This window comes from Hypanus sabinus, chromosome 8, assembly GCF_030144855.1.
Source record: "Hypanus sabinus isolate sHypSab1 chromosome 8, sHypSab1.hap1, whole genome shotgun sequence".
Taxonomy (NCBI): domain Eukaryota; kingdom Metazoa; phylum Chordata; class Chondrichthyes; order Myliobatiformes; family Dasyatidae; genus Hypanus; species Hypanus sabinus.
This window is the reverse complement of record NC_082713.1, coordinates 29,884,611-29,911,209: the sequence shown is the minus strand read 5'-3', so window position 1 is coordinate 29,911,209 and position 26,599 is coordinate 29,884,611. Positions and strand designations below refer to the sequence as shown.

The 26,599-nt window shown below is 41.0% G+C and overlaps 1 protein-coding gene across 1 annotated transcript in view; it reads left to right on the top strand.

Moving 5' to 3' along the window:
• The window catches only part of LOC132398007 (short transient receptor potential channel 5-like), a 128,827-nt gene that overhangs the window by 15,709 nt on the left and 86,519 nt on the right, over positions 1 to 26,599 (top strand). The window contains exon 2 of the mRNA XM_059976890.1: positions 10,299 to 10,698. Within this exon, the coding sequence (XP_059832873.1) occupies positions 10,321 to 10,698 (378 nt within the window). The 5' untranslated portion in view covers positions 10,299 to 10,320. The remainder of the gene's footprint in view (positions 1 to 10,298; positions 10,699 to 26,599) is intronic.

Sequence of the window (26,599 nt, the reverse complement as noted above, 5' to 3'; positions counted from 1 at the left end):
GCATAAATGAGTGCTTGATGGTCAGGTAGATATTGGAGATTCTGTACTGTAAGACTATGACTCTAATACAGTATATCATGTATAAATCTGAGCTATTTAGCTGTTAAAGCCATTTTACCTTTGAAATGGAATTAATTAAGTATTTCCAAGTGCATCTGAACATCATTTATGCAATACTATTCAATAATACTAAATATGCATGAAATCCCAACTTTTATTTAGACGGAAGGGGGCATAAAAAGTGCATAAATGGTCCTGAGATTGATTGTGTGATGAACCAGGACAAGATTGTGTGATGGGCTGGTCAGTTGGATAATAGAGCGGAAAATGGGATTTAATTTTATAAAATGGGAGGGAGTGCATTTGGGAACGTATAGTGAGCCAAGGCAGTATACACTTAATGTGAGATAATGAAAATTTTAGAGGAGCATAGGGAACTTAGAATGAATGCATGTAAGGTGAGAATAAAAGGTAGTAAGATAGGTAGGTAAAGTTGTTAAAGAGGCAACTACATGGTATGTTCCTTCGCTAGAAGAGGCATGGAATACTAAAACAAGGGATTATACTAGAATTGCATTCATTGCTTGTTAAGCAACAGCTTGAGCATTGTGTGCAGTATTGTTTACTACATCACAGGAAAAATATGATTGAATTTAGGCAGTGCAGAGGAGATTTATGAGAATGCTGCCAGATCTAGCAAGTATTAGCTATTATGAAAGATTGGATAGACTAGGGACTGGAGACTGGAAAAATTAATTGAGGTGTATATAACCATATGAATCTGGAAAAAAAAAGCAGAGGCAATAAAATGTCACAATATAGTTAATGCTTCTGTGAGGCAACACCTCTTCAGCTTATCACAATACAATGGAATTTTACTTTCCATTTTCAACGTTTTCTCATGCTACGGCTTCTTGAACAGGAGCCTCCCCCGAGAATACCGTCGGGAATGCCTCAGCGTTCAGTCCTATTACACCTACTTATTTCACTCCACAGAAGGCTCCAATACCTGGGGCAAAGACTTAAAGTAATTGGCAGAAGGATTAGGTAAGAGGTAATGAAAAATATTTTGAGCGGTAAGGAAGTAGACCTCAGCCTAAAGGAGTAGTAAACACAGAAATGCTTACACATTCCATTGCCTAACTCTGAACTTGAAAGAAACATAGATGACAGGGCTGTCAATCATGTGCCAGAAGGCTAGATTTGATTGGGCCATTCCTTTCAACCACCTCTGACACTTTCTGCTAAATGGTTCCTTTTGTCGTTGAATCTTTGTTCATGTTACTGTTCTATCACTTACATAAATAAGAAGTGTTAACAGAACCATCTGTTCCATATTCATCTGGGTGAAGTACTGTGTCACCTTTTCCAAGCAGGAGAGGGATATTCCACAAATGCTTGTGACTTTCTTTGTTAATGTTGCTCCACTGTCAAATCATAATCCTTTCTTTGAACAATTGCAAAATGTTTAAAATTAGCTTTGTCAAGGGCAGCTCATGCCCTACGAGCCTGATTGAATTCTTTGAGGATGTAACAAACATATTAATGAAGATAGAGCAGTGGATGTAGTGTATATGGATTTCAGTAAGGCATTTGATAAGGTTCTCCGTGCGAGGCTCATTCAGAAAGTAAGGAGTCATGGGATCCAAGAAGACCTTCCTTTGTGGATCCAGAATTGGCTTGACCACAGAAGGCAGTTGTGGGTGGTTCATATTCCGCAAGGAGAACGTTCCAGAGGGATCTGTACCGGGACCCTTTGTCTTTGTGATTTTTATAAATGACCTTGATGAGGAAGTAGAAGGGTGGGTTAGTAAGTTTGCTGATGACACAAAAGTTGGGGATGTTGTGGACTGTCTTGAGGGTTGTCAGAGGCTACAACAGGACATTGCTAGAATGCAGAACTGGGCTGAGAAGTGGCAGATGGAGATCAACACAGATAAGTGTGAAGTGGTTCATTTTGGTAGGTCAAATTTGAAGACAGGATATAATATTAATGTTCAGACTCTCGGCAGTGTGGAGGATTAGCGAGATCTTGCGGTCCATGTCCATAGGACACTCAAAGTTTCTGCACAGGTTGACAGTATTGCTAAGAAGGTATATGGTATATTGGCCATCATCAACTTGTGGGATTGAGTTCAAGAGCCTTGAGGTAATGTTACAGCTATAAAAGACCCCACTTGGAGTACGTGGTCAGTTCTAGTCATCTCTTTACAGGATGGCTGTGGATACTATAGAGAGAGTGCAGAGGAGATTTACAAGGATGTTGCCTGGATTGGAGAGCATGCTTTATGAGAATAGGTTGAATGAACTTGGCCTTTTCTCCTTGGAGCAATGGAGGATTAGAGGTGACTTGATAGAAGTATATAAGATGATGAGAGGCATTGATCGTGTGGATAGCCAGAGGCTTTCTCCTAGGGCTGAAACAAGGGGGCATCATTTTATGGTGCTTGGAAGTAGATACAAGGGGAATGTCAGAGGTAAGTTTTTCACACAGCGAGTGGTGGGTGTGTGAAATGCACTGCCAGCAAAGTTGGTAGAGGCGGACACAATCGGGTCTTTAAAGAGACTCTCAGATAGGTACATGGAGCTTAGTAAAATAGAGGGCTATGTGGTAGGGAAATTCTAGGCAGCTTCTAGAGTAAGTTACATGGTTGGCATAACATTGTGGGCTGAAGGGCCTGTAATGTGCTGTAGATTATCTATGTTTCTATTTCAGGCTTCTGTGCAAGTGTGGTGGGTCAGAATGCTTGGACATATCTGACAGTATTTTTTTGGGAAAGCTCATGTTTATAAATGTATATAATGAGAAGAAATTGAAAATGAAAAATTAAATTTCACTTCACTGTGATGAACTGAAGGGGAGCCAGGGATGTTTGATGCCACTCACCAGACATAACCTATGATATGACATTTTATTCCCTCTGTATTTTAAGTTCACATTTTCAATAAAGGACAATCACTTTGTCAACCATAATAATAATACGAGTCCTCTACATCTCCTCTGTGCACCATTGTGTCATTAAACAAGTGAGACTGATCATGTGCCTCAAGTTCACTTCACTGTGCACTCCCCATGTTCTTTGAATTCAATGCGCTTCAGACTGTCTGTTTCACTCTTCCATGCACTTAATGGGTGGAGAATGAAAGTGCTGAAAGGTAGACAAATCTAAAGACTTACAGTCCACACTTTAAAGAAAATGCCTTTTATCTCAGCACTAAATGGTCTAATCTTGTGATGAAATTATATCCCAGCTCCTGAATTAGCACCAGACTTTTTAATGCCAATAAACTTTGAGGTAAGTGGTGGTTTTAGTGTCCTCAACTCAATCCATCTGCACATTTGAGAACACCACTGATTTCAAAGTTCAAAGTAAACTTTATTATCAGCGTACATATATGTCACCACATAGAACCCTGAGGTTCTTCTTCCTGCAGACATGTTCAGCAAATCTATAGAATAGTAACTGTAAACAGGATCAATGAAAGAGCGACCAGAGTCCAGAAGACAACAAACTATGCAAGTGCAAATATAAATAAATAGCAATAAATAACAAGAGCATGACATAACAAGATAAAGAGTCAAAGTGAGATCATTGTTGTGATCACTCTCTGTGTGAAAAACTTGCCTCTGACAACCCCCTTGTAGCTACTTCCAATAGATGAGTGTAGTTATCTTGTTTTGTTCAAAAGCCTGGTGGTTAAGGGATTTGGAACTGTTCTTAGGCCCTCATACCTAGTACCTGATGGCAGCAGTGAGAAAAGAGCATGGCTTGGGTGGTGAGGATCTTTGATGATGGATGCTGCTTTCCTACGACAGCATTTCATGAAGATGTGCTCAATGGTTGGTAGGGCTTTACCTATGATGTACTGGGATTTGTCTAATTTTCTCTGTTGACAACAATTTGGGTGAATTTAATGCACTTTATTAATCTGTTCATTGTTCATCAGAGAGTGGACATTAATGGCAATGGTTGTATTTATTATTTAATCCTACTTGCCCTGTATGTATAACTAGGCATGGAGTCATAAGTAAACTAGACTAAGTAAGGACAGTATTTTTCCTCCCATTGAAGGAAATTAGTGAACCAGATTGGTTTCCATAGTCAGGAAACTATATGCTCACCATTTCCCGACACTTGTATTATTATTACAGATATTCTTATTTTCATTTAAATTTTCTAGGAATTCAGATTTATTTCTCTGAATGAATGGTCCCAGCTTGATGGGCCCTCACCATCCTGGACTTGCCCTCTTCATGTTACTACCACTGGGGAGGCGGTACAGGAGACTGAAGACCCACACTTGATGTTTTAGGGCCAGCTTGTTCCCATCCGCCATCAGATTTCTGATGATCCACAAACCCATGAACACTCCTTCGTAATTCATTTTTTAGCACTATTTATTTATTTTGCAACTTACTGAAATGTTTATGTGTTGCACTGTGTTGCTGTCACAAAGCAACAAATTTCACCACTTTGTCGGTGATAATAACCCTGATTTTGGTTCAAGAGGATTGAAAGTGAAGGATACCTGTTCCAAATTTTCATCCTCTCCATCCATCTTCCTAATGAATACTAACAAGAAATGCTCATTCAGGAGATCAGACATATCCAGAGCTGCGCACAAAAAATGTTGGAGGAACTCAGTGGGTCATACAGCATCTAGGGGGATGAATAAGCAGTCAACCCTTCATCAGCACACATATCTGCTGGTTCCACACAAAGGCTTCTCCTTTGGTCCTTGTGAGCACCTACTCTTTCCCAGCTACCCTTTTCCTTCTAACATATTTATAAAAGTTTTGTAATTTCCTTTAATTCTTTTAGCCACTTTTTTCATTTCCCTTTTCTCCCCACTAATTTTTCTCTTAAGATCTCTCCTATATCCTCTGTAAACCTCAAAGGACTCAGAAGAACGATATGCCATACCAGAAATCACTTCATTTCTATTTCCCTGGCTTTTGACTCTTTGTTATTTAGCAGTTCAGGTGCCTTGCCATTTGGCGCAGGCGATCATGTCTCTCCATCCATCACAGTCCGTGACCCTCCGAATTGTAGTTGTTGCCTCCCCTGTTTCTAACCATGATGTTAATCCATCTATCATTTTCACTCTCTCTCTGCCTCTGCTTTTCTTTCCTTTCAGCTTTCCAGTTGTAACTCAATGCTCTAATGTCTCTCTTCGCATGATGTGTCCAAAGAATTTTGATTGCTGTTTTCTGATTTTTTTAAGTAATGTACGTTTTGTTTTCATTCACTGTAGAACTTTTTCGTTGGTTATCCTGTCCATATATGAAATGCATAATATTCTTCTGAGGAACCACATCTCTGCTGCATTGATTCTTTTTTCCATTGCATTTGTGATGGTCCATGACTCATAGCCACACATCAATATAGGAAGAATGTAGCAGCTGAGAGTTCTAAGGTGGATGTCAATTGCTATTTTCTTGTTCGTTAGGATGTTTCTCATTTCTGTAAATGCTGTTCTTGCTTTTATGTCTGTTTCGCATTTGCCATCAGATGTTACCCATGATCCAAGGTACTTGAAGTTGTGAACTTGTTCCAGGATTTCATTTCTCAACACGATCCTACAGTTTGGGATATCAGGTTTCTTTGATATTACCATTACTTCAGATTTCTTTTTATTTAAGGTTAGGCCAAGTCTTTTGCTCTCTGTGTTGATGGTAGATCCTAGTTTCTGTAAATTTACGTCACTGTTTGCTATCAGTACTGTATCATCCGGATACAGTTGATATTGTAAACTCCTATACTTATTCCAGGTAGGTCTTGTACAATTCTCATGATGTTTTCACTGTACAGGGAGAGCAGGTCTTGTGATAGAACACGACCCTGTCTGACTCATCGCTTTATTGGCTGATATTCACCAATCTCGTTGTCTATCCATATGGCTGCACTTTGTTGCCAGTAGAGATTCCTGTACTCTTAGGTCTTTTCTGTCGATACTAATATCTTTAAGCATTTTCATGATGACATGGGGTTTCACTGTGTCAAAGGCTTTTGTGTAGTCAGTGAAACAGGAGTATAGGTCTTGTTGTACTATTGACCTTTCAATAATATTCCAGATAGTATAAGCTGTGTTTGATGTTCCCTTGCCTTCGACAAAGCTGCACTGTTCTTCACTGATCTCTGGTTTAATTTTGTTTCTTATTCTGAGCATGATGATTCTAAGTAGAATTATTGTGAGGTGGCTCATTAAACTAATTGTTCTGTGTTGTCCACACTCTGTTGCACCTGGTTTCTTTGGCAGTGCAATGAATACTTCCTCTAAAAGATCTTCCGGTACTTTGCCACTGTTGTATATTCTATTCAATAAGATTGTTAATTTCTCTACATCAAAATCTTCTAGCGCTTCATACAGTTCAACTGGAATGTTATCTGCTCCTGATGATTTCCCCTTTCGCATTTTCTTCATAGCATGTTCCACTTCTTCTTTCAGTATTGCTGAGCCCTTGTTGTTATTGCCAATATCAAAGTTGTCCTATCAGCCTTTGTCGTTGTGTAGGACTTTGATGTATTCTGACCATCTTTGCATTATTTTCCCTTTTTCCATAATTGTAGATCCATCTTTTGCTTTTATACATCCTGTTGTTGCCCCGCTTTTCTTCCGATTTGTGACCTCTTTGACCTCGTTGTGCATACGTTTGCTGTTGTTGGTCTTCTGCAATTGTTCTATTAACTCACATTTGTCCTTAAGACACTTTTCTTTTGCTTCCTTGCTCTAGGTTGTTATCTGTGCATGCAAGGATACGTAGGCTTCTTCATTTTCCTTACATTTTCTTCCTTATTCCATAAGATTCAGAATTTCTTTTTAGCTTTTTTCTGTTGTTTGGGAATCACTTCTTGTGCTGCTTGTGTTATGCTGCCCCTGAGGTTTTCCCATTGCTGTTCTACAGTAGTGCTGTTTTGTAGAGCCTCGAATTTGTTCTTCACTGTTACTTGGAATTCATTTTTGATGTCACTGATTCTTCTCAAAAGCCCCAAATTCAGCTTTGGCTCTGCTGTTGGTCTTTTAAGCTTTCTGAGTCTCAGGTACATCACGTTGATTATTGGTACATGATCACCGTAGCAGTCTGCACCCGAACATGTTTTGCATGATTTCGGAGCATTTCTATACCTTCTCCTTACAAGCGCGTAATCATTCTGGTTTCTGCTGGTATCCCCTGGGCTCTTCCATGTCCATAGTTTTCTTGGGTGTTGCTTGAAGATGGTATTACCAATTATATAATCTTTCTCTGTGACCCATGTAGCTAGTTGTTCACCTCTCTCATTTCTCTCACCTATGCCGTAATGCTCAATATTGTCCTCGTCCCTGGTCTTGCCTACTTTTGTGTTGGTCACCTTGAATAATAGTATTTTCTGAGCTTTTACATTGTCTTAATGCTGTTTCTAGTTCGTCATAAAATTGTTCAATGTTTTCTTCACTGCTGTCTGCTGTTCGGGCATAAACTCAAACGATGTTAATATCAAAAGGTTTTGCATGTAGTTTCACAAGTAACATTTGATCTGATATGGTCCAATAGTCTTTTATTGATTTTGCATGTTCCTCATCTAACATAATTCCAACACCTTTTTCATGTACTTCTCCTCCTGAGTAATTGATGGCATATCCCACTGAGCTGTTTTACCAGCTCATTTCCAGCTCATCTTGCACATTCCCGAGATGTTGATTTTTAATCTTTCCATTTCCTGTTTGATGTCGTCTACTTTACCAGGTTGATTAAGAGTTGTTACATTCCAGGTTGCTAGTCTGATCTTCTTTGCTTTTAATCTGCTGAAGGTCGCTGGATAACGGACGAGGTTCACCTGTGGCACATGAGATCCTCTGCTGGATGAGGCTCCTTCGGTGAACGCTCCATTCACATCTTTGAGCTGAGACCGTAGTTGACTTGAGTTCATGATTAGACAAGGGAGGAATACTGAATTGGTTTCCCGTTGCCTTCTTCCGTTTCAGTGTCCATGCTGGACGGGTAACCCTGGCCATTGATCAGCAGATTCATCTGCCCAGTGTTTTTAATTTTACAACTAGCTTGTAAAATCCATCCACCACCTGCAAACCATGGCTTTACGTGACCCTGACTGGGAGGCTAAACAGGTACTACACCTTGCCCAAGGGTGACCTGTAGGCTGTCGGACGGAGGGAGCGCCTTACACCTTCTTTTGCTGAGCAATTGCACAGCACTGACAACATTATTTATATCCCTCAATTAAGTCTTTTCTCAATCTCCTCTGTTCCAAAGAAAACCCCAGCGCTTCTCATACCTCTGGCAACATCCTCATAGATCACATGTGCACCTTCCCCAATGCAATCACATCTTCCTTGTAAGACAAGGAACTCACCATTTACCATCCTAACAAGCATTTTGTTCAACTTCAGCATTACTTCCTGCGCTTGTATTTTATGCCTTGGCTAATAAGGAAAGCACCCACTTAGTAATTTTACTACCAGCCCTAGTAGCACATCAAAGGTCAGAAACAGAAACAGTGGAGAATCCTAGTTGGGTAAAACTGTGCTTGTAGAAACTGACCTAAAGCCAGGGGAGGCCCTCACTAAGAGGTTTATGCAGGCTGTCCCTGGCTAACGAATGAGCTCTGCCTTTCGATTTTATCTGTAAGGCAGAAAACATACAAAAATCACTTGAGAAGGTAACCATATGTCTGTAGAATTGTAATGAATGGCATCAAAAGCACGTGATGCTGATGTGATTCTAGTTCAGGTGTTTGTAGGAACAAATGTATATACAAATGCTGAACTTCTGAATTGAATTATGTATTATCGGGGCTGGGTGGTGGGGGATGGTGAGGAAGCGATGCACGTTTGCATGTAGTAAGGTCCAAAAATCAGGTATTCATAAACTGGATATGCCCTGTATAGGAGGAACGAGGATGGGATCCTTCAGAGACTTTGCAACATCGCAAGAGCAGAAAAAAAAGCTTTAACTCAATGCCCACAAATGGGTGACATCACTTCATTTACTTTCAAACATTCTTGTAACTGTCATGAATATTCTTCCATCCTTCCCATCCTTTGAGAAATCATGTATAAGAAAAGCATAAGAACCTTCTTCATTATCTTCATAAACAGTGCAAAGAAAATGATTGACTGAGCTAATATGTCTCAAAGAAGTATGAGCTGTAACTCCTTTCATTGTAACTCCAGTCTTTAAGTTAGGACCTCCTTCTGAAATGTTGTGAAGGGAAAAACCATTGGCCAACTTTAACAATGGAAGGTTGTATGAAGATAAACTATATGCCAAATGAATTGGTTTTAGTGGCAAAATGTGTACCGTCTCTTTTCCGGACAACTGCTATTGTTTCTATTAAGCTCTTTTGGTAGAAAGCAATTGAATTTACAGAGCAGAGTTTAAAATGGCAAATGGAACATAAGCAAGGGAGAAAAAGGAACATTTTGTAGTGGGCACTGTAAGAGAGGAGAATAGAAATGTGATTACTGAAATTAAATATGGCTCCTTTCCAGTCCTGAAGAAGGGTCTTGGCCTGAAACAGCATCTGTTTATTCATTTCCATAGATGCTATCTGACCTGCTGAGTTCCTCCATAATTTTATGTGTTCATCTGAAGCTGGTGGAAAGTATTTCTGATCATTTTCTAGTAGGGAAAGTACTACAATGGAAGGATTTCATGGGTACCATGGGAGTGTAGTGGTTACTGCAACACTATTAAAGCTTAGGGCATTGGAGCTCAGAGGTAAGTTGTGATGTCCCCTGTAAGGAGCCTGTATGTCTTCACTGAGGAATGCATGGGTTTTCTCCAGGTGATCTGGCTTCTTCCCACAGACCAAAGACAAACTAGTTAGAGGTTAACTGGTTGTGGTAAATTGACCCATGAGTAGGCAGGGGTTAAACTGGGGATTGCTTGGCAGTATGGCTTGAAGAACTGGAGGGGCCTTTTTCTTGCTGTGTCTCTAAATAATAAAAAAAAATTAGATGAGACATTTGAAAAGATGGCAATTCAATAAATTTCTCATCAAAGGAAGTCAACCAAATGTTGGGAGTGTTCTTAACTGGTCAAGTGTTTCTCCCCAGTTTTCTGCTTATTTCCTGTTTTCCCTTCGTGATGTCCTGGTCATGACGCTGACATAATTGTAACTCATTCACTCCCAGCCCCATTCTAATCCATCAGAACAAACACTTCTCCAAAGCAAATGGGAAAATTCAGACTTTTCAATAAAACATGTTTTACAGAGTGCAAAGAGTTCATTTTGAATCAGCACTAACCTAAAAGCAAAGCAAAGCTAAGCTTCCGGACTTTTTCATTTTTAAAACAGGATCCATGTGGCGCAATGAACAATGGCCCAGCTGTACTACAAAAAAGCCAACTATTCTCCGTACATAGACCGGATCCCGTTGCAGATCGTGCGTGCAGAAAGTGAGCTGTCATTGGAGGAAAAGGCTTACCTGAATGCGGTGGAAAAGGGTGATTATGCCAGTGTGAAACAGGCTCTAGAAGAGGCTGAGATCTACTTTAATATCAACATCAATTGTACAGATCCTCTGGGGCGCAGTGCACTCCTCATTGCCATTGAGAATGAAAACCTAGAGATTATGGAGCTGCTCCTGAGTTTCAGCGTCTATGTTGGGGATGCCTTGCTTTATGCAATACGGAAGGAAGTTGTTGGAGCTGTCGAGCTTCTGCTGCATTATAGAAAGCCAAGTGGAGAAAAGCAGGTAATTAATTATCTTCATTTTTGTGTCAGTACATTTGAATGCTTGATTTTACCGCAGGGCGCTGTGAGGTCACAGTTTGGACATCAGGATCTATACTTGACGATGGGACGTGTCCATGCTGTGTCTCTCCCTCAGGGTGGGATTTTCCATCATGTCCCATGCCAGCCACTTTCCAACATAGGTTGTCCATCTGGGCATCTGGGGAGCAGGTTCCTTGAACAAACAAAAACAGAAAATGCAGCATCTGTGAAACGGGGAACAGTCAACATTTCACATCTTTGATCTTTAGTCAGAACTCATAAAGAGAAAGGCGCATTAAATTCCAAAAGGAGAGAAAGCGGAGGAAAGGATCAGTAAAACAGAGAGTGTCTGTGATAGGACGAGTCCCAAGGGCTTTAGCAGCCCACATTAAGATTCTTGGTCTGTGTAATGTGTCGTTTAGTGGTAAGGCCGTGGTAGCTTCCTGGTGGGCTAGACTTACAGTACACGAGTAGGATAAGGAAAACTGAGCCCACATGATATAATTACAGAAAGAAGGGAAATACTGAAATGGTGGAAATTGCAATGCATAATCTGAGGCTGCTAGGATGGACAGAAAAGACCAGGGGAATGCTTGTTCTTGTTCCGTCCAGGAGAAGGGGTGAGAGCAGCAGTGCAAGAAATAGATTTGGTGCAGTAAAGGGCTCTGTCCACTCTGGGTGGAAGAGAAGTCACAATTAATGAAGAATGAGAAGTTGCCTTGACTACATAACCTCCGAATGCGGTGGATGAATAGAGGCCATTTGTGTGGGGAAGTGGAAGGGGATTCTACTCTAAATACTGTACCAACTTTATAAACTATAAAAAGTTCCATGGGAGAATAATTGGAAATGGCCTGTTCTTTTTGTACATTACGAACAGACAACATGTGCTTGTAGCAGGAAGCCCAAGGTTAACCATAAATTGGACCTCAATAGCATAGTTCAACGGCCAGAGCCTGACATATCTCATGTCCATTCCAAAAGGACTACTCTTGGACTGTTTAGAATAGTCCTGGGGTTCAGGGGTATGGATGAGGAATAGGGGAGTTGGTGATGACTCCTTGCACAGACTGAGTGCTTCAGAATTGTTCTGAGACGAGAAGAGGCTAAGGAGCCAAGGCACATCTGAAAAACAAGATCCCATACTTCCTCATGGGCAGCTCTTTCCTAACCAGGGCACACAATATTCCTAAGAGGATGAGCCTAATCCATCCATAGTTGATGAAATCAAAGCTCAGTGTTAAAGCCCTTGTCTGTTTTTAACTGACCAGCAAAAATGCCCCCGAAGTCACCCCAAGATTGATGATTTTGCTTTGACTTATGGAAATATTGTGTGGTGGCTTCCAACTTCATTGCTAATTAATCTTGACATTTTCAGCAAGGTAGTAAACATTACTACCTTGGTAGTAAACAATAGGTCAGGCAGAATCTACGCAGAGGAATAAACAGTCGATGTTCCAGGCTGAGAACCCTCATCAGGACTCAGCCCAGAACATCGACTGTTTATTCTTCTCTGTAGGTGCTGCCTGACCTTCTGAGTGCCTCCCGCATCTTGGGTGTGTTCCTCTGGATTTCCAGCACCTGCAGAATTTCTTGTGTAAGTAAACATTGTATTCAGATTAATAATTGTGATCGTAATTGATTAAAAATATAAGCTAAATTTGTAATATAGAGAAAAATTCTCTCTAATCAATTGCTGGGAAAAGCAAACACAAGAGCATTTAGCAAAGTTATGGTTAGCTACTAAATACTTTTCCTTCTCATTTTAGTGGTAACAGGGGACAGCCAGTGAGCAAAAAGACCTGAAGAGTGCCAGAAAAGTATATCGGAGCCAAAAATAATCTATTGAATCTGAAGTAGCATGAAGCTAAATGGAGTAGGGACAAGAACATAGAAAGATAAAAATAGATTCAAAATAAAATGAGCTAGAAGTTGTAGTTAAGAGAGCTTAATGCAAGAGAATGCTTCTTGGCAAGGACCACAGTGAGATGGGTCTAGTATAGGAACATGAATTTTTTACACCCTGAATTGCTAAACATGTCGGGGTAGATATACATCATTGTCAACAGGTTGATTTACAGTCAAGCTGCTAAAGTTTGCACCCAGAAGAAAAAGGCTTTATTGTTGAGTCATGATCAACTTAAACAATTATTTGTGTTAATTGATGCATTGATGCATTGGACTTCATCAATCATGGGATTGAGTTTAGAAGCCTAGAGGTAATGTTGCAGCTATATAGAACCCTGGTCAGACCCCACTTGGAATACTGTGCCTCACTGTGCCCAGTTCTGGTCGCCTCACTACAGGAAGGATGTGGAAACCATAGAAAGGGTGCAGAGGAGATTTACAAGGACATTGCCTGGATTGGGGAGCATGCCTTATGAAAATAGGTTAAGTGAACTCGGCCTTTTCTCTTTGGAGCGATGGAGGATGAGAGGTTACCTGATAGAGGTGCATAAGATGATAAGAGACATTGACCTGGTGGATAGTCAGAGGCTTTTTCCCAGGGCTGAAATGGCTAACATGAGAGGGCACAGTTTTAAGGTGCTTGGAATTAGATACAGAGGAGATATCAGGGGTAAGTTTTTTATGCAGAGAGTGGTGAGTGCGTGGACTGGGCTGCTGGTGACGGTGGTGGAGGCGGATACGATAGGATCTTTTAAGAGACTCCTGGACAGGTACATGGAGCTTAGAAAAAGAGAGGGCTATGGGTAACCCTAGGTAATTTCTAAGGTAAGGACATGTTCGGCACAGCTTTGTGGGCTGAAGGGCCTGTATTGTGTTGCATGTTTTCTATGTTTCTAATTCTGCATTCTCCTCTTCAAGAAAAAACCTGTAGGATTGAAACATTCATGGAGGATGAGGGTAACATTCATCAGGAATTGGCAGGCATGTGAACCAGGAATGTGGAATTTTGAGGAAAGCAATACACATATTTGATCGTTTCAGATTCAGTTACTTATCACACATACATCGAAATGACAGTGAAGGTGTCATTTGCGTTAACAACCTACACAACCCAAGGAAGCGCTGGAGGCAGCCTGCAAGCATCACTGTACATTGCCGCCCCAACACACCGTGCCTGCAGTGTTCAGCACAGCAACACAAGCCGCTGCAGCAACATTAGCAAAACAAGCCCCTTTCCTCACCCACTCATCCACTCACGCACACACAGACTCTGGTCTTATCTCTAAAATGCATCAGAGGAGAGAAGCTGATGAGATTCTGCTTTTTGGAGTGTGTAATTGGTGCAAAATTGCTTCTTCATTCAATGGGCCTAGCAGATTTAGTTATAGGATATTAACTTACTGGATGGCTGTTATAAACCACAGGATTCCCAGTTAACACAATGTGTATAATTTTATTAACACAAAATCCTTAGGTTAAAGAGAACTTTTTATGATTAATAATGTTAGCGTTACCTCAGCTTACATACAAATCCTGAGCTTACATACAAATTACCAGGATTATTTCTGCACTACTTTAACTCAACCACAAATGAGATGATTCCATGAGGATGTTATTTTTGGAGAGAAATTTGTCCTTAAGCATTCTAATGGCACCAACAAGACACATTAAAGCTAAGGGGAAAGCAGTTGTCAAAGATCCCAAGCCTAGTACTAGTACACAGAAGTCAAATATTATTCATTTGATTGTCAATATGTAGGGCACCAATTAAGGGAACCAACTGAATTTGCATTTTAAATGCTCAGTTTTGCAGAGAAAATTTAAATTTCCTGCACGTTGCCCTCTTCTAGGCAAATAGAATTGACTTCACTTTAGGAAACGTGGTTGGCTGGAAAAGAGTTGTCTGGGTAAAAGAGGTAACTATTGGTAACAGGCTCCTTAAAGTTGTTACAGCTCGGCGGGTGTGTGGAGTGTCCAGGGAGGGGTAGCTCCTCTTGTAAGGCTTGTCATGTCTATTCTGGGGCATCTCGCTCACCTTTGGTCCCCGCCGGATGCTCAGCTCTCACTTGTGACTCCCAGTAGCTGTTTGCACGCGACGGTGGCCACACCCCGGTACACAGCTTCGACAGGCAGGCTGGACCAGATAAGGGTAGCCAGCGGACCTCACACACTGGTGAGACAGAGACCTGCCTGCCCTAACATGCAAGGTCAGCTCCGACGGTCTGGGCAGCTGAGATCTATAGTGAGATCCAAGGAAGCCAGGAAGGTGATTCTGCCATTGATGAGGCACAGGAGACGTGGTAGTTATCCACTGCAACCGAGGAAGACCCAGTTTGTGATGCTTGTTCGTACTGGACCTGGACTTCTGAGTCCGGGAGTGGGACTGCCCCAGTGCAATGGCTTTCCCACTTTAAAAACTCTTCTGCACAGGTCTCCTGCATTCGATGGACATAACGGACAACCACCAGCCGGGAGGGGGTAGAGGGTAGCAGAGAGGATAAGAGAGTGGATAAAGAGGTGGCAGATTGAATACAGTGTCAAGAAGTATATGGCCTTGCACTTTGGCAGAAGGAGAAAAAGCACAGACTATTTTAAAAATGGGGAGAAAATTTTCACTATACCTTTTGAAAAATCTGAGGTGCAAAGAGATTTGTGAGTCCTCATGCAGGATTCCCTAAAGGTTAATTTGAAGGTTGAATCAGAGGTGAGGAAGGCGAATGCAATGTCAGTGTTCATTTCAAGACTAGAATATAAAAGCAAGGATGTAATGCTGAGGCTGTATACAGCACTGGTGAAGCCTCATGTGGGGTATTGGGAAAATTATTTAAGAAAGGATGTGCTAACGTTGGAGTGGATTCAGAGGAGAGTCGCAAGAATGATTCTGGGATTGAAAGGGGTGTCATATGAGCAGCGGCTGATCACTCTGGGCCTGTACTCACTGGAATTTACAGAATCAGAATCAGAATTTAGAAGAATGAGGAGGGGATCTCATTGAAACCTACCAAATGTTAAAAGGCGTCAAAAGGATGTGGAGTGGATGTTGTCCTTTGGTGGGGGAGTCTAGGGCTAGAGGACACAGCCTCAAAATAGAGGAACATTTAGAACAGAGATGAGGAGGAATCACTTTAGCCAGAGAGTGATGGATCTGTGAAATTCGTTGCCACAGGCGGCTGTGGAATCCAGGTCATTGGATGCATTTAAGGTGGAGGCTGATAGGTTCTTGATTAGTCAGGGCCTGAAAGGTTATGTGGAGAAGGCAGGAGGATGGGGTTGAGAGGGAAATGGGTCAGCCAGAATGAAAAGGCGGAGCAGACTCAATGGGCCGTAGCCTAATTCTGCTCCTATGTCTTATGGTCTTGTAGGATAACCTCTCACTACTTATTAAATGCTCTCAATGGTGTGCACCTCAAATAGCCTCTAACAACCAAGTCCAGCTCCTGGCCTTCACGTGTGGCTTAGTTATTAAGCCCAGTGGAACATTTTCTACTGACAGGAGAGGGGGCAAAAGCATGTTACTGGTGCCTGAAAACCAGTCACTTAGGGCAGATGGGGCTTGTCAGCTGTGGCCGGCAGCTCGCCTAGGAGATGGAAAACTCTGCTATCAAATCTCTGCTGCCTTGCAGCTATACCCCCTTATGGCAAAGGCTTTGGTAGTAAACCCCAGGAAAAATCCGGAGCTCGAGTCCCTAAGTCAGTCCTACATTGAGTTCAACACTGACTGGTAACTGCTGCGATGCCACTGGTGCCAAACTGTATTGGTCTCTTCCATTCCTTTGGGTCCATCATAAAGAGGGAGAACCTGCTGCACAGGCAACAGCTTGGTCTCCATATGGACTGCTCTGGGTCTGACTTGCGTATCACCTAGACAACTAAGATGTAACACCCATGGTCAACCTTGACTAATGGAGGGCCTCCAATGGTAACAGCAGACAAATCATTTCGAGTTTAGAAAAGGTAGTATTAATTGACAAGTTTTGGGAAGAAATGATGATTCTACAGTTGGTCATTCCTGGTGATAGAAAGCACTTGTGGAAAGAGTTACTGAGAAATCATCAGCTGCTTACGTCCCTTATAAAAGCTGGAAAGTCTAGGCCACTGGACACATGGATCAGCACTGATATTTCCAGTAGATTTCCAATCAAGGTTTTCTGGTCTTGAAGGAAGGAATCTCACTGATAGAAAATAGATCCCCTTTCTATTTCCTAACCAAATATTGATGCGGCATAAGATTATGTAGAGTCCAATCAGCTTGAAATTGCAGTAATTATTCAAAATTGAGCTTTTGGCTTCAAGTACATAATACCTGCAAACTGTCAATCCCAGTTAAACATCCAAAGGTAAGTCGCAATGGGGTTTGTACCTACCAGGGCAGCTGGCAATGGCTTTCTGGTAGATCCCAGGCATAGGGGGTGGAGAACAGTTATAGCAACAGAAGCATAGCCAGATTCCAAGAGGGTTTTTAAGAAGACATTATGTCCCTCATCAACAATTGCAAGTTAGTCTAATGGCTGTTATAGCAGCTATCAGAGGTAGCTAAGTATCACAGCTAGCAAAATGGCATTGAATCCTTTTAGTGCTGCAAACAAATAAAAAGAACACATCAAACGATTGATCAGAAGAACCTGGAGAGCACTTGAAAAAAAACGTTGCAGAAGCCAAAAATAATCCTTTGATATTGCACTAGTTTAAGGACTGACAGAGTAGAGACAAAAAAATGGAGAAATAAAAATAGACTTGAAATAAAAAAAAAGGTAGCTGCACTAAAAGAATTTAAAGGAAACGAATACTTCCTTGTAATGACGGTAATGGGAGTTGAGTGCCAGGGCAGATGTGAACAGGATGACGTACGTTCAGATTGCAAAGTTTGCAACAAAAGAAATGTAATCAAATATCCATTCTCATCTCTCATACAAAAAGAAGTGGAGTGACACGTTCACATTAAACAAGACGTGCTATTGAACGAGAAGTAGAATTTTGAGCAAATAAGTAAGCCAAAGACTACATTTGAGATTTTTCTCCAGGTTTGCTCTTCTAAAATGTCAGTATGATATTTTGTGAAAACATTTTTTTAATTTTACTGAAGCATTCAGTTAGTAGTGGATTGAACACCCCCTCCACCCTACCTTTCAGAAAATCTGGTAAGAACAACCATAGGATGTTAGTTGACTTAATAGGTTTGACAGGATACCATAAGCAGGTATAACGAACGCTGTCAACATAAAGTCTTTAGGGCCATTGTTAGTAAGGTCAGTTTTACTTGAGCTTATGCACACAAGCTGTCCATCTTTACAATAATATTCACAATATCTTTACAATAATAAGAACATAAGAATGTAAGAAATTGGAGCAGGAGTAGGCCATCTGGCCCATCGAGCCTGCTCCAAAAGCAGTTCATAGAAACATAGAAAATTGGTGCAGGAGTAGGCCATTCGGCCCTTCAAGCCTGCACCGCCATTCAGTATGATCATGGCTGATCATCCAACTCAGAACCCTGTACCTGCTTTCTCTCCATACCCCCTGATCCCTTTAGCCAGAAGGGCCATATCTAACTTCCTCTTAAATATAGCCAATGAACCGGCCTCAACTGTTTCCTGTGACAGAGAATTCCACAGATTCACCACTCTCTGTGTGAAGAAGTTTTTCCTCATCTCGGTCCTAAAAGGCTTCCCCTTTATCCTTAAACTGTGACCCCTCATTCTGGACTTCCCCAACATCAGAAACAATCTTCTTGCATCTAGCCTGTCCAATCCCTTTAGAATTTTATACATTTCAATAAGATCCCCCCTCAATCTTCTAAATTCCAGTGAGTATAAGCCTAGTCGATCCAGTCTTTCTTCATATGAAAGTTCTGCCATCCCAGGAATCAATATGGTGAACCTTCTCTGTACTCCCTCTACGGCAAGAATGTCTTTCCTCAGATTAGGGGACCAAAACTGAACACAATATTCTAGGTGCGGTCTCACTAAGGCCTTTTACAACTGCAGTAGAACCTCCCTGCTCCTGTACTTAAACCCTTTTGCTATGAATGCTAACATACCATTTGCCTTTTTCACCGCCTGCTGTACCTGCATGCCCACCTTCAATGACTGGTATACAATGACACCCAGGTCTCGTTGCATCTCCCCTTTTCCTAATCGGCCACCGTTCAGATAATAATCTGTTTTCCTGTGCTTGCAACCAAAGTGGATAACCTCACATTTATCCACATTAAATTGCATCTGCCATGAATTTGCCCACTCACCTAACCTATCCAAGTCACCCTGCATCCTCTTAGCATCCTCCTCACAGCTAACACCGCCGCCTAGCTTCGTGTCATCCTCAAACTTGGAGATGCTGCATTTAATTCCCTCGTCTAAATCATTAATATATATTGTAAACAACTGGGGTCCCAGCACTGAGCCTTGCAGTACCCAACTAGTCACTGCCTGCATTTCTGAAAAGGTCCCGTTTACTCCCACTCTTTGCTTCCTGTCTGCCAACCAATTCTCTATCCACATCAATACCATACCCCCAATACCGTGTGCTTTAAGTTTGCACACTAATCTCCTGTGTGGGACCTTGTCAAAAGCCTTTTGAAAATCTAAATATACCACATCCACTGGCTCTCCCCTAACCACTCTACTAGTTACATCTTCAAAAAATTCTATAAGATTCGTCAGACATGATTTTCCTTTCACAAATCCATGCTGACTTTGTCTGATGATTTCACCTCTTTCCAAATGTGCTGTTATCACATCTTTGATAACCGACTCTAGCATTTTCCCCACCACCGATGTCAGACTCACCGGTCTATAATTCCCCAGTTTTTCTCTCCCTCCTTTTTTAAAAAGTGGGGTTACATTAGACACCCTCCAATCCTCAGGAACTAATCCAGAATCTAAGGAGTTTTGAAAAATTATCACTAATGCATCCACTATTTCTTGGGCTACTTCCTTAAGCACTCTGGGATGCAGACCATCTTGCCCTAGGGATTTATCTGCCTTTAATCCTTTCAATTTACCTAACACCACTTCCCTACTAACATGTATTTCCCTCAGTTCCTCCATCTCACTAGACCCTCGGTCCCTTACTATTTCCGGAAGATTATTTATGTCCTCCTTAGTGAAGACAGAACCAAAGTAGTTATTCAATTGGTCTGCCATGTCTTTGTTCCCTATGATCAATTCACCTGTTTCTGACTGTAAAGGACCTACATTTGTCTTGACCAATCTTTTTCTTTTCACGTATCTATAAAAGCTTTTACAGTCAGTTTTTATGTTCCCTGCCAGCTTTCTCTCATAATCTTTTTGCCCTTTCCTAATTAAGCCCTTTGTCCTCCTCTGCTGGTCTCTGAATTTCTCCCAGTCCTCAGGTGTGCCACTTTTTTTTTGCTAATTTATATGTTTCTTCTTTGGACTTGATGCTATCCCTAATTTCCCTTGTCAGCCACGGGTGCACTACCTTCCCTGGTTTATTCTTTTGCCAAACTGGGATGAACAATTGTTGTAGTTCATCCATGCGATCTTTAAATGCTTGCCATTGCATGTCCACCGTCAACCCTTTAAGTATCATTTGCCAGTCTATCTTAACTAATTCATATCTCATAACTTCAAAGTTACCCTTCTTTAAGTTCAGAACCTTTGTTTCTGAATTAACTATGTCATTCTCCATCTTAACGAAGAATTCCACCATATTATGGTCACTCTTACCCAAGGGGCCTCGCACGAAAAGATTACTAACTAACCCTTCCTCATTGCTCAATACCCAATCTAGAATGGCCTGCTCTCTAGTTGGTTCCTCGACATGTTGGTTCAGAAAACCATCCCGCATACATTCCAAGAAATCCTCTTCCTCAGCACCCTTACCAATTTGGTTCACCCAATCTATATGTAGATTGAAGTTCCTCCTCATCTCTGTCCTAAATCCACTCCCTGAATCTCGAAGACATATCCCCTAGTTCTAGTCTCATCTACCAGTGGAAATGACTTTCTTGCCGCTATCTTATCTATCCCTTTCCCCTTCCATAATTTTATAAGTTTCTGCATGATAATATTGTACTATTTCAACTTAACACAGGTCGTGGCTGATAATTGAGATGATTCAATGAGGCTGCAAACTTGCACAAAATCTCACTCTGGCATTATTACACTGAAATTGGCAAATTGGTCTATTGTCACTGAGGTACAGTGAAAAACTTGTCTTGCATATTGTTCACAAACAAGAGAGACTGCAAATGCTGGAAATCCAGAGCAACACACACAAGATTCTGGAGGAACTCAGCAGGCCAGGCAGCATCTGTGCTAAAAAGTAAACTGTCGACATTTTAACCCGAGACCCTGCCGACTGGCCTTCTGAGTTCCTTGAGGATTTTGCATATTGTTCATATACATTAGTTCCTTACAACAGTGCATTGAGGTGAATTGATCTGTATGGAGGGTATGCAAGGCAATGTTTTCACTATACCTTGGTACATAGAAAACATAGAAAACCTACAGCATAATACAGGCCCTTCGGCCCCAACATGTCCATACCTTAGAACTACCTAGGCTTTACCCATAGCCCTCTATTTTTCTAAGATCCATGGAGCCATCCAGGAGCCTCTTAAAAGACCCTATTGTATCCACCTCCACCACCGCCGCCGGCAGCCCATTCCACGCATTCACCACTCTCTGTGTAAAAAAACTCACCCCTGACATCTTCTCTGTGCCTACTTCCAAGCACTTTAAAACTATGCCCCCTTGTGCTAGCCATTTCAGCTCTGGGAAAAAGCTCCTGACTATCCACACAACTGATGCCTGTCATTATCTTGAGGAGAGAATGTTGGGGGTGGGTGGGTGTCTTTGATTAGGTTGGCTGCTTTATTAAAGCAGCAAGAAGTGTAGACATACGGGGTTGGCTGGTATCCTTGACGTGCTGAGCTGTGTCTATAGTTGTCCAGCTTTGTCCAGTTCCGGGGCAGAGTAGTTGCCATACCAAGCTAATGATGCGCCTCAATAGGTTGCTTTCTATGGTGCAACAATAAAAATTGGTGAGGGTCAAAGGCGACATGTCAAATTTCTTTAGCCTCCTGGGGAAGTACAGGTGTTGGTGAGCTCTCTTGGCCATAGTGTTAAACATGGTAGGACCACACCACAACGGGCTATTGATGATGTTCTCTTGAAGCTGTCAACTGCCTCAACTTCAGCACCGTCGACAAAAACAGAACTTGCTTCCCATTCCTGAAGTAAATGACCAGCTCTTTAGTTTTGCTGACACTGAGGGAAAGATTGCTGTCATGAAACTCTATCTCTCTAAGCTCTTGATCTCCTTCCTGTAACTGGACTCATTATTTGAGATACTGCCCACTATGCAGAGTGCGGCCACACAGTTGTGAGAGTGGAGGGAGTAGAGCGGGAGGATGAGGGTGCAGCCTTGTGGGACACCAGTGCTGAAGATAATCCTGGCGAAGGTGTTACTGATTACCCTTATTGATTGTGGTCTGGTGGTCAGGAAGTCAAGGATCCAGTTACAAAGGGAGGTTTTGAGTCCCAGGTCTCATATTTTGGAACTGAATTTGTCTTGTAGGAGGCCAAACAGTAGTCATTCCAAACATCAAAACAAAATTCTTTCAGTAAACATTTCCCAGCTTGCTGTTTGCAGTAAAATCTTAATTTGTTGATTTTCTTTCTGTTCATTTTCTTTTTGATCATGTCCACCCCCCATTCAAGGAACCAAGCATAATTTGCATTTTAAATGCTCAAATTTCTAAATAAATGTGCAAAATTCTGGTATAGTGCCATTTTGTAGCAAAATTCAGAGGCTTGAGGCTTATTCAAAATTTTAGTCTGAACTGCTTAATACCAGCAACCTGTCTATCCCAGGTAATATTGCAGTTGGTTTTTATCTAGGCAAACAACTGGATAAAGCTGGGGACTGCGGCAACAAATGCATAACTGGATTTCAAGAGGTTATAAAGCTATGTTACATCATTTGTAACATATATAAATTATTCTAATGGCCGGTTTGGAACTGCCCGAGACCATTGTGAACAGCACCTGAGATAAAATTATATTAAACCCTTGAAGTTAAGGACAGAACTGTGGGAAATAATCCTTTTTATCTCAATATCATGTCCAAAATGTGGGTATTTTCCTTCACTGTGAATCAAAACCGTGTAGGTCATAAATGACATGCATTGGCACCCAAGTTGAAACAAAATACAACATCTTTTAGCTTGCCAGTTGCAATTAAATCATAATTTTTAAACATTATGTTAAATTTGCTGCACATATTCTAGAAAAGGAAGTTTTCGGAGAAATTTACTTGCTCAAATAATAGTTAAAATTTATTCAGAGATCATTAGTGTCATTGAACAAAATCCAAATTTATTTTTTTATCCGTGATTGCCATGAGGAGGTGTTGGTGAGCTGTCTTCTTGAACCACTACAATTCTGTGCACTGGCTTGTTGCAAATGGAAGGTCTTTTTAAGGCCACATTCAAAGATGGTTAATATTCAACTATGCTGAAATTATATGCATGTATTAAGATGATAAGTTACCTCATTTCAAAAATATTGACAGAACAATTGAATTTTGAGATTAGTTTTCTATAATAACTTTTTTATAACAGCTAATCTTTCCGTTTTTTTTAAATTGAGTTCAGATTTTGCAGGGGATGCAATAGCTCTCTGGAACTCAACTCCAGGAATTAAAATTTAAAAGAAGTCAAATGGATGGAAAGGGAAAAAATTGCTTCATTATAAAATTACCAGTTAGAGTCCCATATTACTTACATTATTCATTATAATCTTCGCTATTGTATTATTTTCATATTACGGAGGAATAGTGATTACAAATCCTCCTTTTGTGGAGCAACATTATAAATGTGTTTGTGAAGACTTCTTTTGTTACTCATAGTGAAAGCTGTCAGAGTGTGTTTATAATTTTATTGGAAAAGGGAGGAACTCTTTGGCAACATATATTTGGATGCAACAACTAGTAGAACTCCTACCTCTTTAATTTAGTACAAGCAATCTAAATGCACATCCTCTGGTAGCATTCAAAGTATTTCTGGTATATAGTTGGTTTACTTTCTGTGTGGCAGTTATTTCACAGTATAAAATTTTACCATACATTAAAATTCTTGATTTAAACCTTTTGAGAGCCCTCTTTATGCTTAAACTATCAGTGAAATAGTATTATGCAAAACAAAAATCAGCACAGGGAAGCCATTTCAAGGCTGTTGTCCTATTGTGTCTGATTTAATATCATCTAGACTTTCTATTATGCTAAAGCATTAGCATAAACCATTCATTGTGTCTCTATAATTCACAACCTCTTAAAGTTAGGAAATTCCAAGTCTACAATAAATTACTAAATTTTCAATTATTTAAGGAAAAAATATTGATCCCAGTGAATGGTGAGTAAACAACTTAGACTTCACAAGGGATCCATTTATTGACTATTTTTTTCCAGATTTCCAAAACTTATTGTTCATTATTCAAACAAATTATCTTCATTACTGTATGTATGCAATGCACTGATTAAGAAAATTCCATATGAGTGGCAAAAAATGATGCATCACTAATGAGCAATAATATATATACAAGGGAAGTAAAGTTTTGCTGGTGCTAACTGCACTCCGTATTACAGAATGAGTGTAGTGCGTTTTCATAATTCACACACAGAGGAGAAATGTCAATGAAATAACCTGTCTTCCTGTAGATATTATAATCTTATTAATTTGCTATTAATTAACTTCTATAGCAATTTTAGTTAAGTTCTATTGAACGTTTGCCTTACCAAGGTAAGAGTTGTTAGCGATCATAAACGCAAGAGATTCTGCAGATACTGGAAATCCAAAGTAACATGCACACAAGATACTGGAAGAACTCAGCAGGTCAGATAGCAGGAAAGAAAGGGGAAGAAGCTAGAGTATGAAGATGGGGAGAGAAGAAGGAGCACCAGTTAGAAGGTGACTAACGATGAAGCAGATATCTCCCCAGGGCCACTGCAATTTCTTCTCTAGCCTCCCACAAAGTCCAAGGATACACTTGGTCAGGCTCTGAGAATATATCTATAAGGCTACAAATGCTTCTTCTCTGGTAATATGAATCTCCTTCAAAGCACAACCGCTTGCTTCCATTATTGCTTGAACAACTTGATTTTCTCCTCATTAAATAACGAGAAGTAATGTTTGTTAAAAACCCTACTCAACGCCTGCAGCTCAAGACCTGCTGATCCCTTATTCTCTCCCCAGCCACCCTTTTAGACTTAATACTGTATATCTATAGAACCTCTTGGTATTTTCCTTCACCTTCCAGATCCATCTCATACACTCTCTTTGTCCTCCTAATTTCCTTCTTAAGCATATCCTTGGACTTTTTATAGCCATAATGATTTCACTTGTTCCCAAACTTGAAAAAATATGTTTCCTTCCTTCTCTTTACTTTATTGTCACCAAACAATTGGAACTAGAGCGTACAAAGCCTCAATTTCTCTCGTCAGCCTAAACTTGCCAGATTTTCCCTTCAGCCTCTAACAGGAAGATGTTGCTGCTGTTAGGGTGAAGGAACTTGCTATTCATTCCTTTCCTTTCAAATGGACTCACACTATCAACCTCTACTAGAATTTGCCTACTTCACCCAAAATTAGCCCTGGTCCAGTTTAGAGCCCTAGCCTATGGACCTGCCCTATCCTTTTCCATTACCATCTTTGAACTAACAGTATTATGGTCATGAGAGCCAAGGTGTTCCTGACTGCCACTTCAGGTAACTCTCCTGACTCTCTTCCTAAGAGAAGATCCATTATTGAATCCTCATAAGTAGGCTGCTCTATATGTTGACTATCCTGGACAGATTTCACAAATTCCACCCTGTCCAGGCCCTTAACAATCTGCATAGTCCAATCAACACTGCAGAAATTAATATCTCTCAGTAATACAAACCTTACAGCTACGAGCAATTTCTTTACATTCCTGCTAGTCAATTTCTTGCTAATTATTGAGGGATCTATTACACAGCCCCACTAGAGTGCTTCTCTAAGTTCTATACATATGGCCTCCCTGGAAGATCTCCCAAGAATGCCATCTGTAAGCACTGCTGTTACATCCTTCCTAATCATAAAGTCAATACTTCCTCTGCAATTACATGTACCTCTGTCATGCCTGAAGTACTGTCTATTGAAGCATTGTCCTGCCAGTCCTGCCTTTCCCTTGGCCATGTTTCTGTTATGACTATAACAGCCTAGTCCTAAGAACCTATCCATGTTCCTGAGTTCATCTACTTTATCTGCTAATCCATGAGCAATGAAAGAAATGCAGTTTAACTAAATATTCCTTTCCCTGCCTTTGCTGTGTCCCTGGTTCTTCTGATTACTAAACTTGCTCTTGCTGGCTACCTCTCCATGAACTGCTCCTACCCAAGAGTTCCACCCCACAGCCAATCTGGTTTAAATCGTCCCATGTAGCATTAGCAAATTTCCTTGCGGGAATGTTAGCCCTTCTTTGGTCAAGTGCAACCTGTCCCTTTTGTACAGGTTGCATCTGCCTCAGAAGAGATGCCCGTGCCCCGAGAACATGAATTCCTGCCCCCAGCATCAGCTCCTCAACCATGAATTTATCTGGTGTTTCCTTCTAGTTCTGACCTCCCTAGTATGTGGGAGTGGGAGTAATCTGGAGATTACCACTGTCAGGATCCTGCTTCAGAACTTCGTACTTAACTCCTTATACTCAATCTGCAGGACCTTATCTCTTGTGCTACCTGTGCCATTTGTTCCCAACAGTGCAGTGACCACTGGCTGTTCACTCTTCTGCTTGAGAATTTTCTGCAGCCACTCTGACATATCCTGCTCTCTGGCACTCAAGAGTCAACACGGCATCTTGCTGTCTCTTCTGCAGCCACAAATTGTCCTGTCTGTGTCCCTTACTATCGAGTCTCCCATCACAGTTGCCCTGACTGACTGCCCTCTCAGTCTGAGCCTCAGAGCCAGCACAGTGCCAGAGACCTGACTATTGT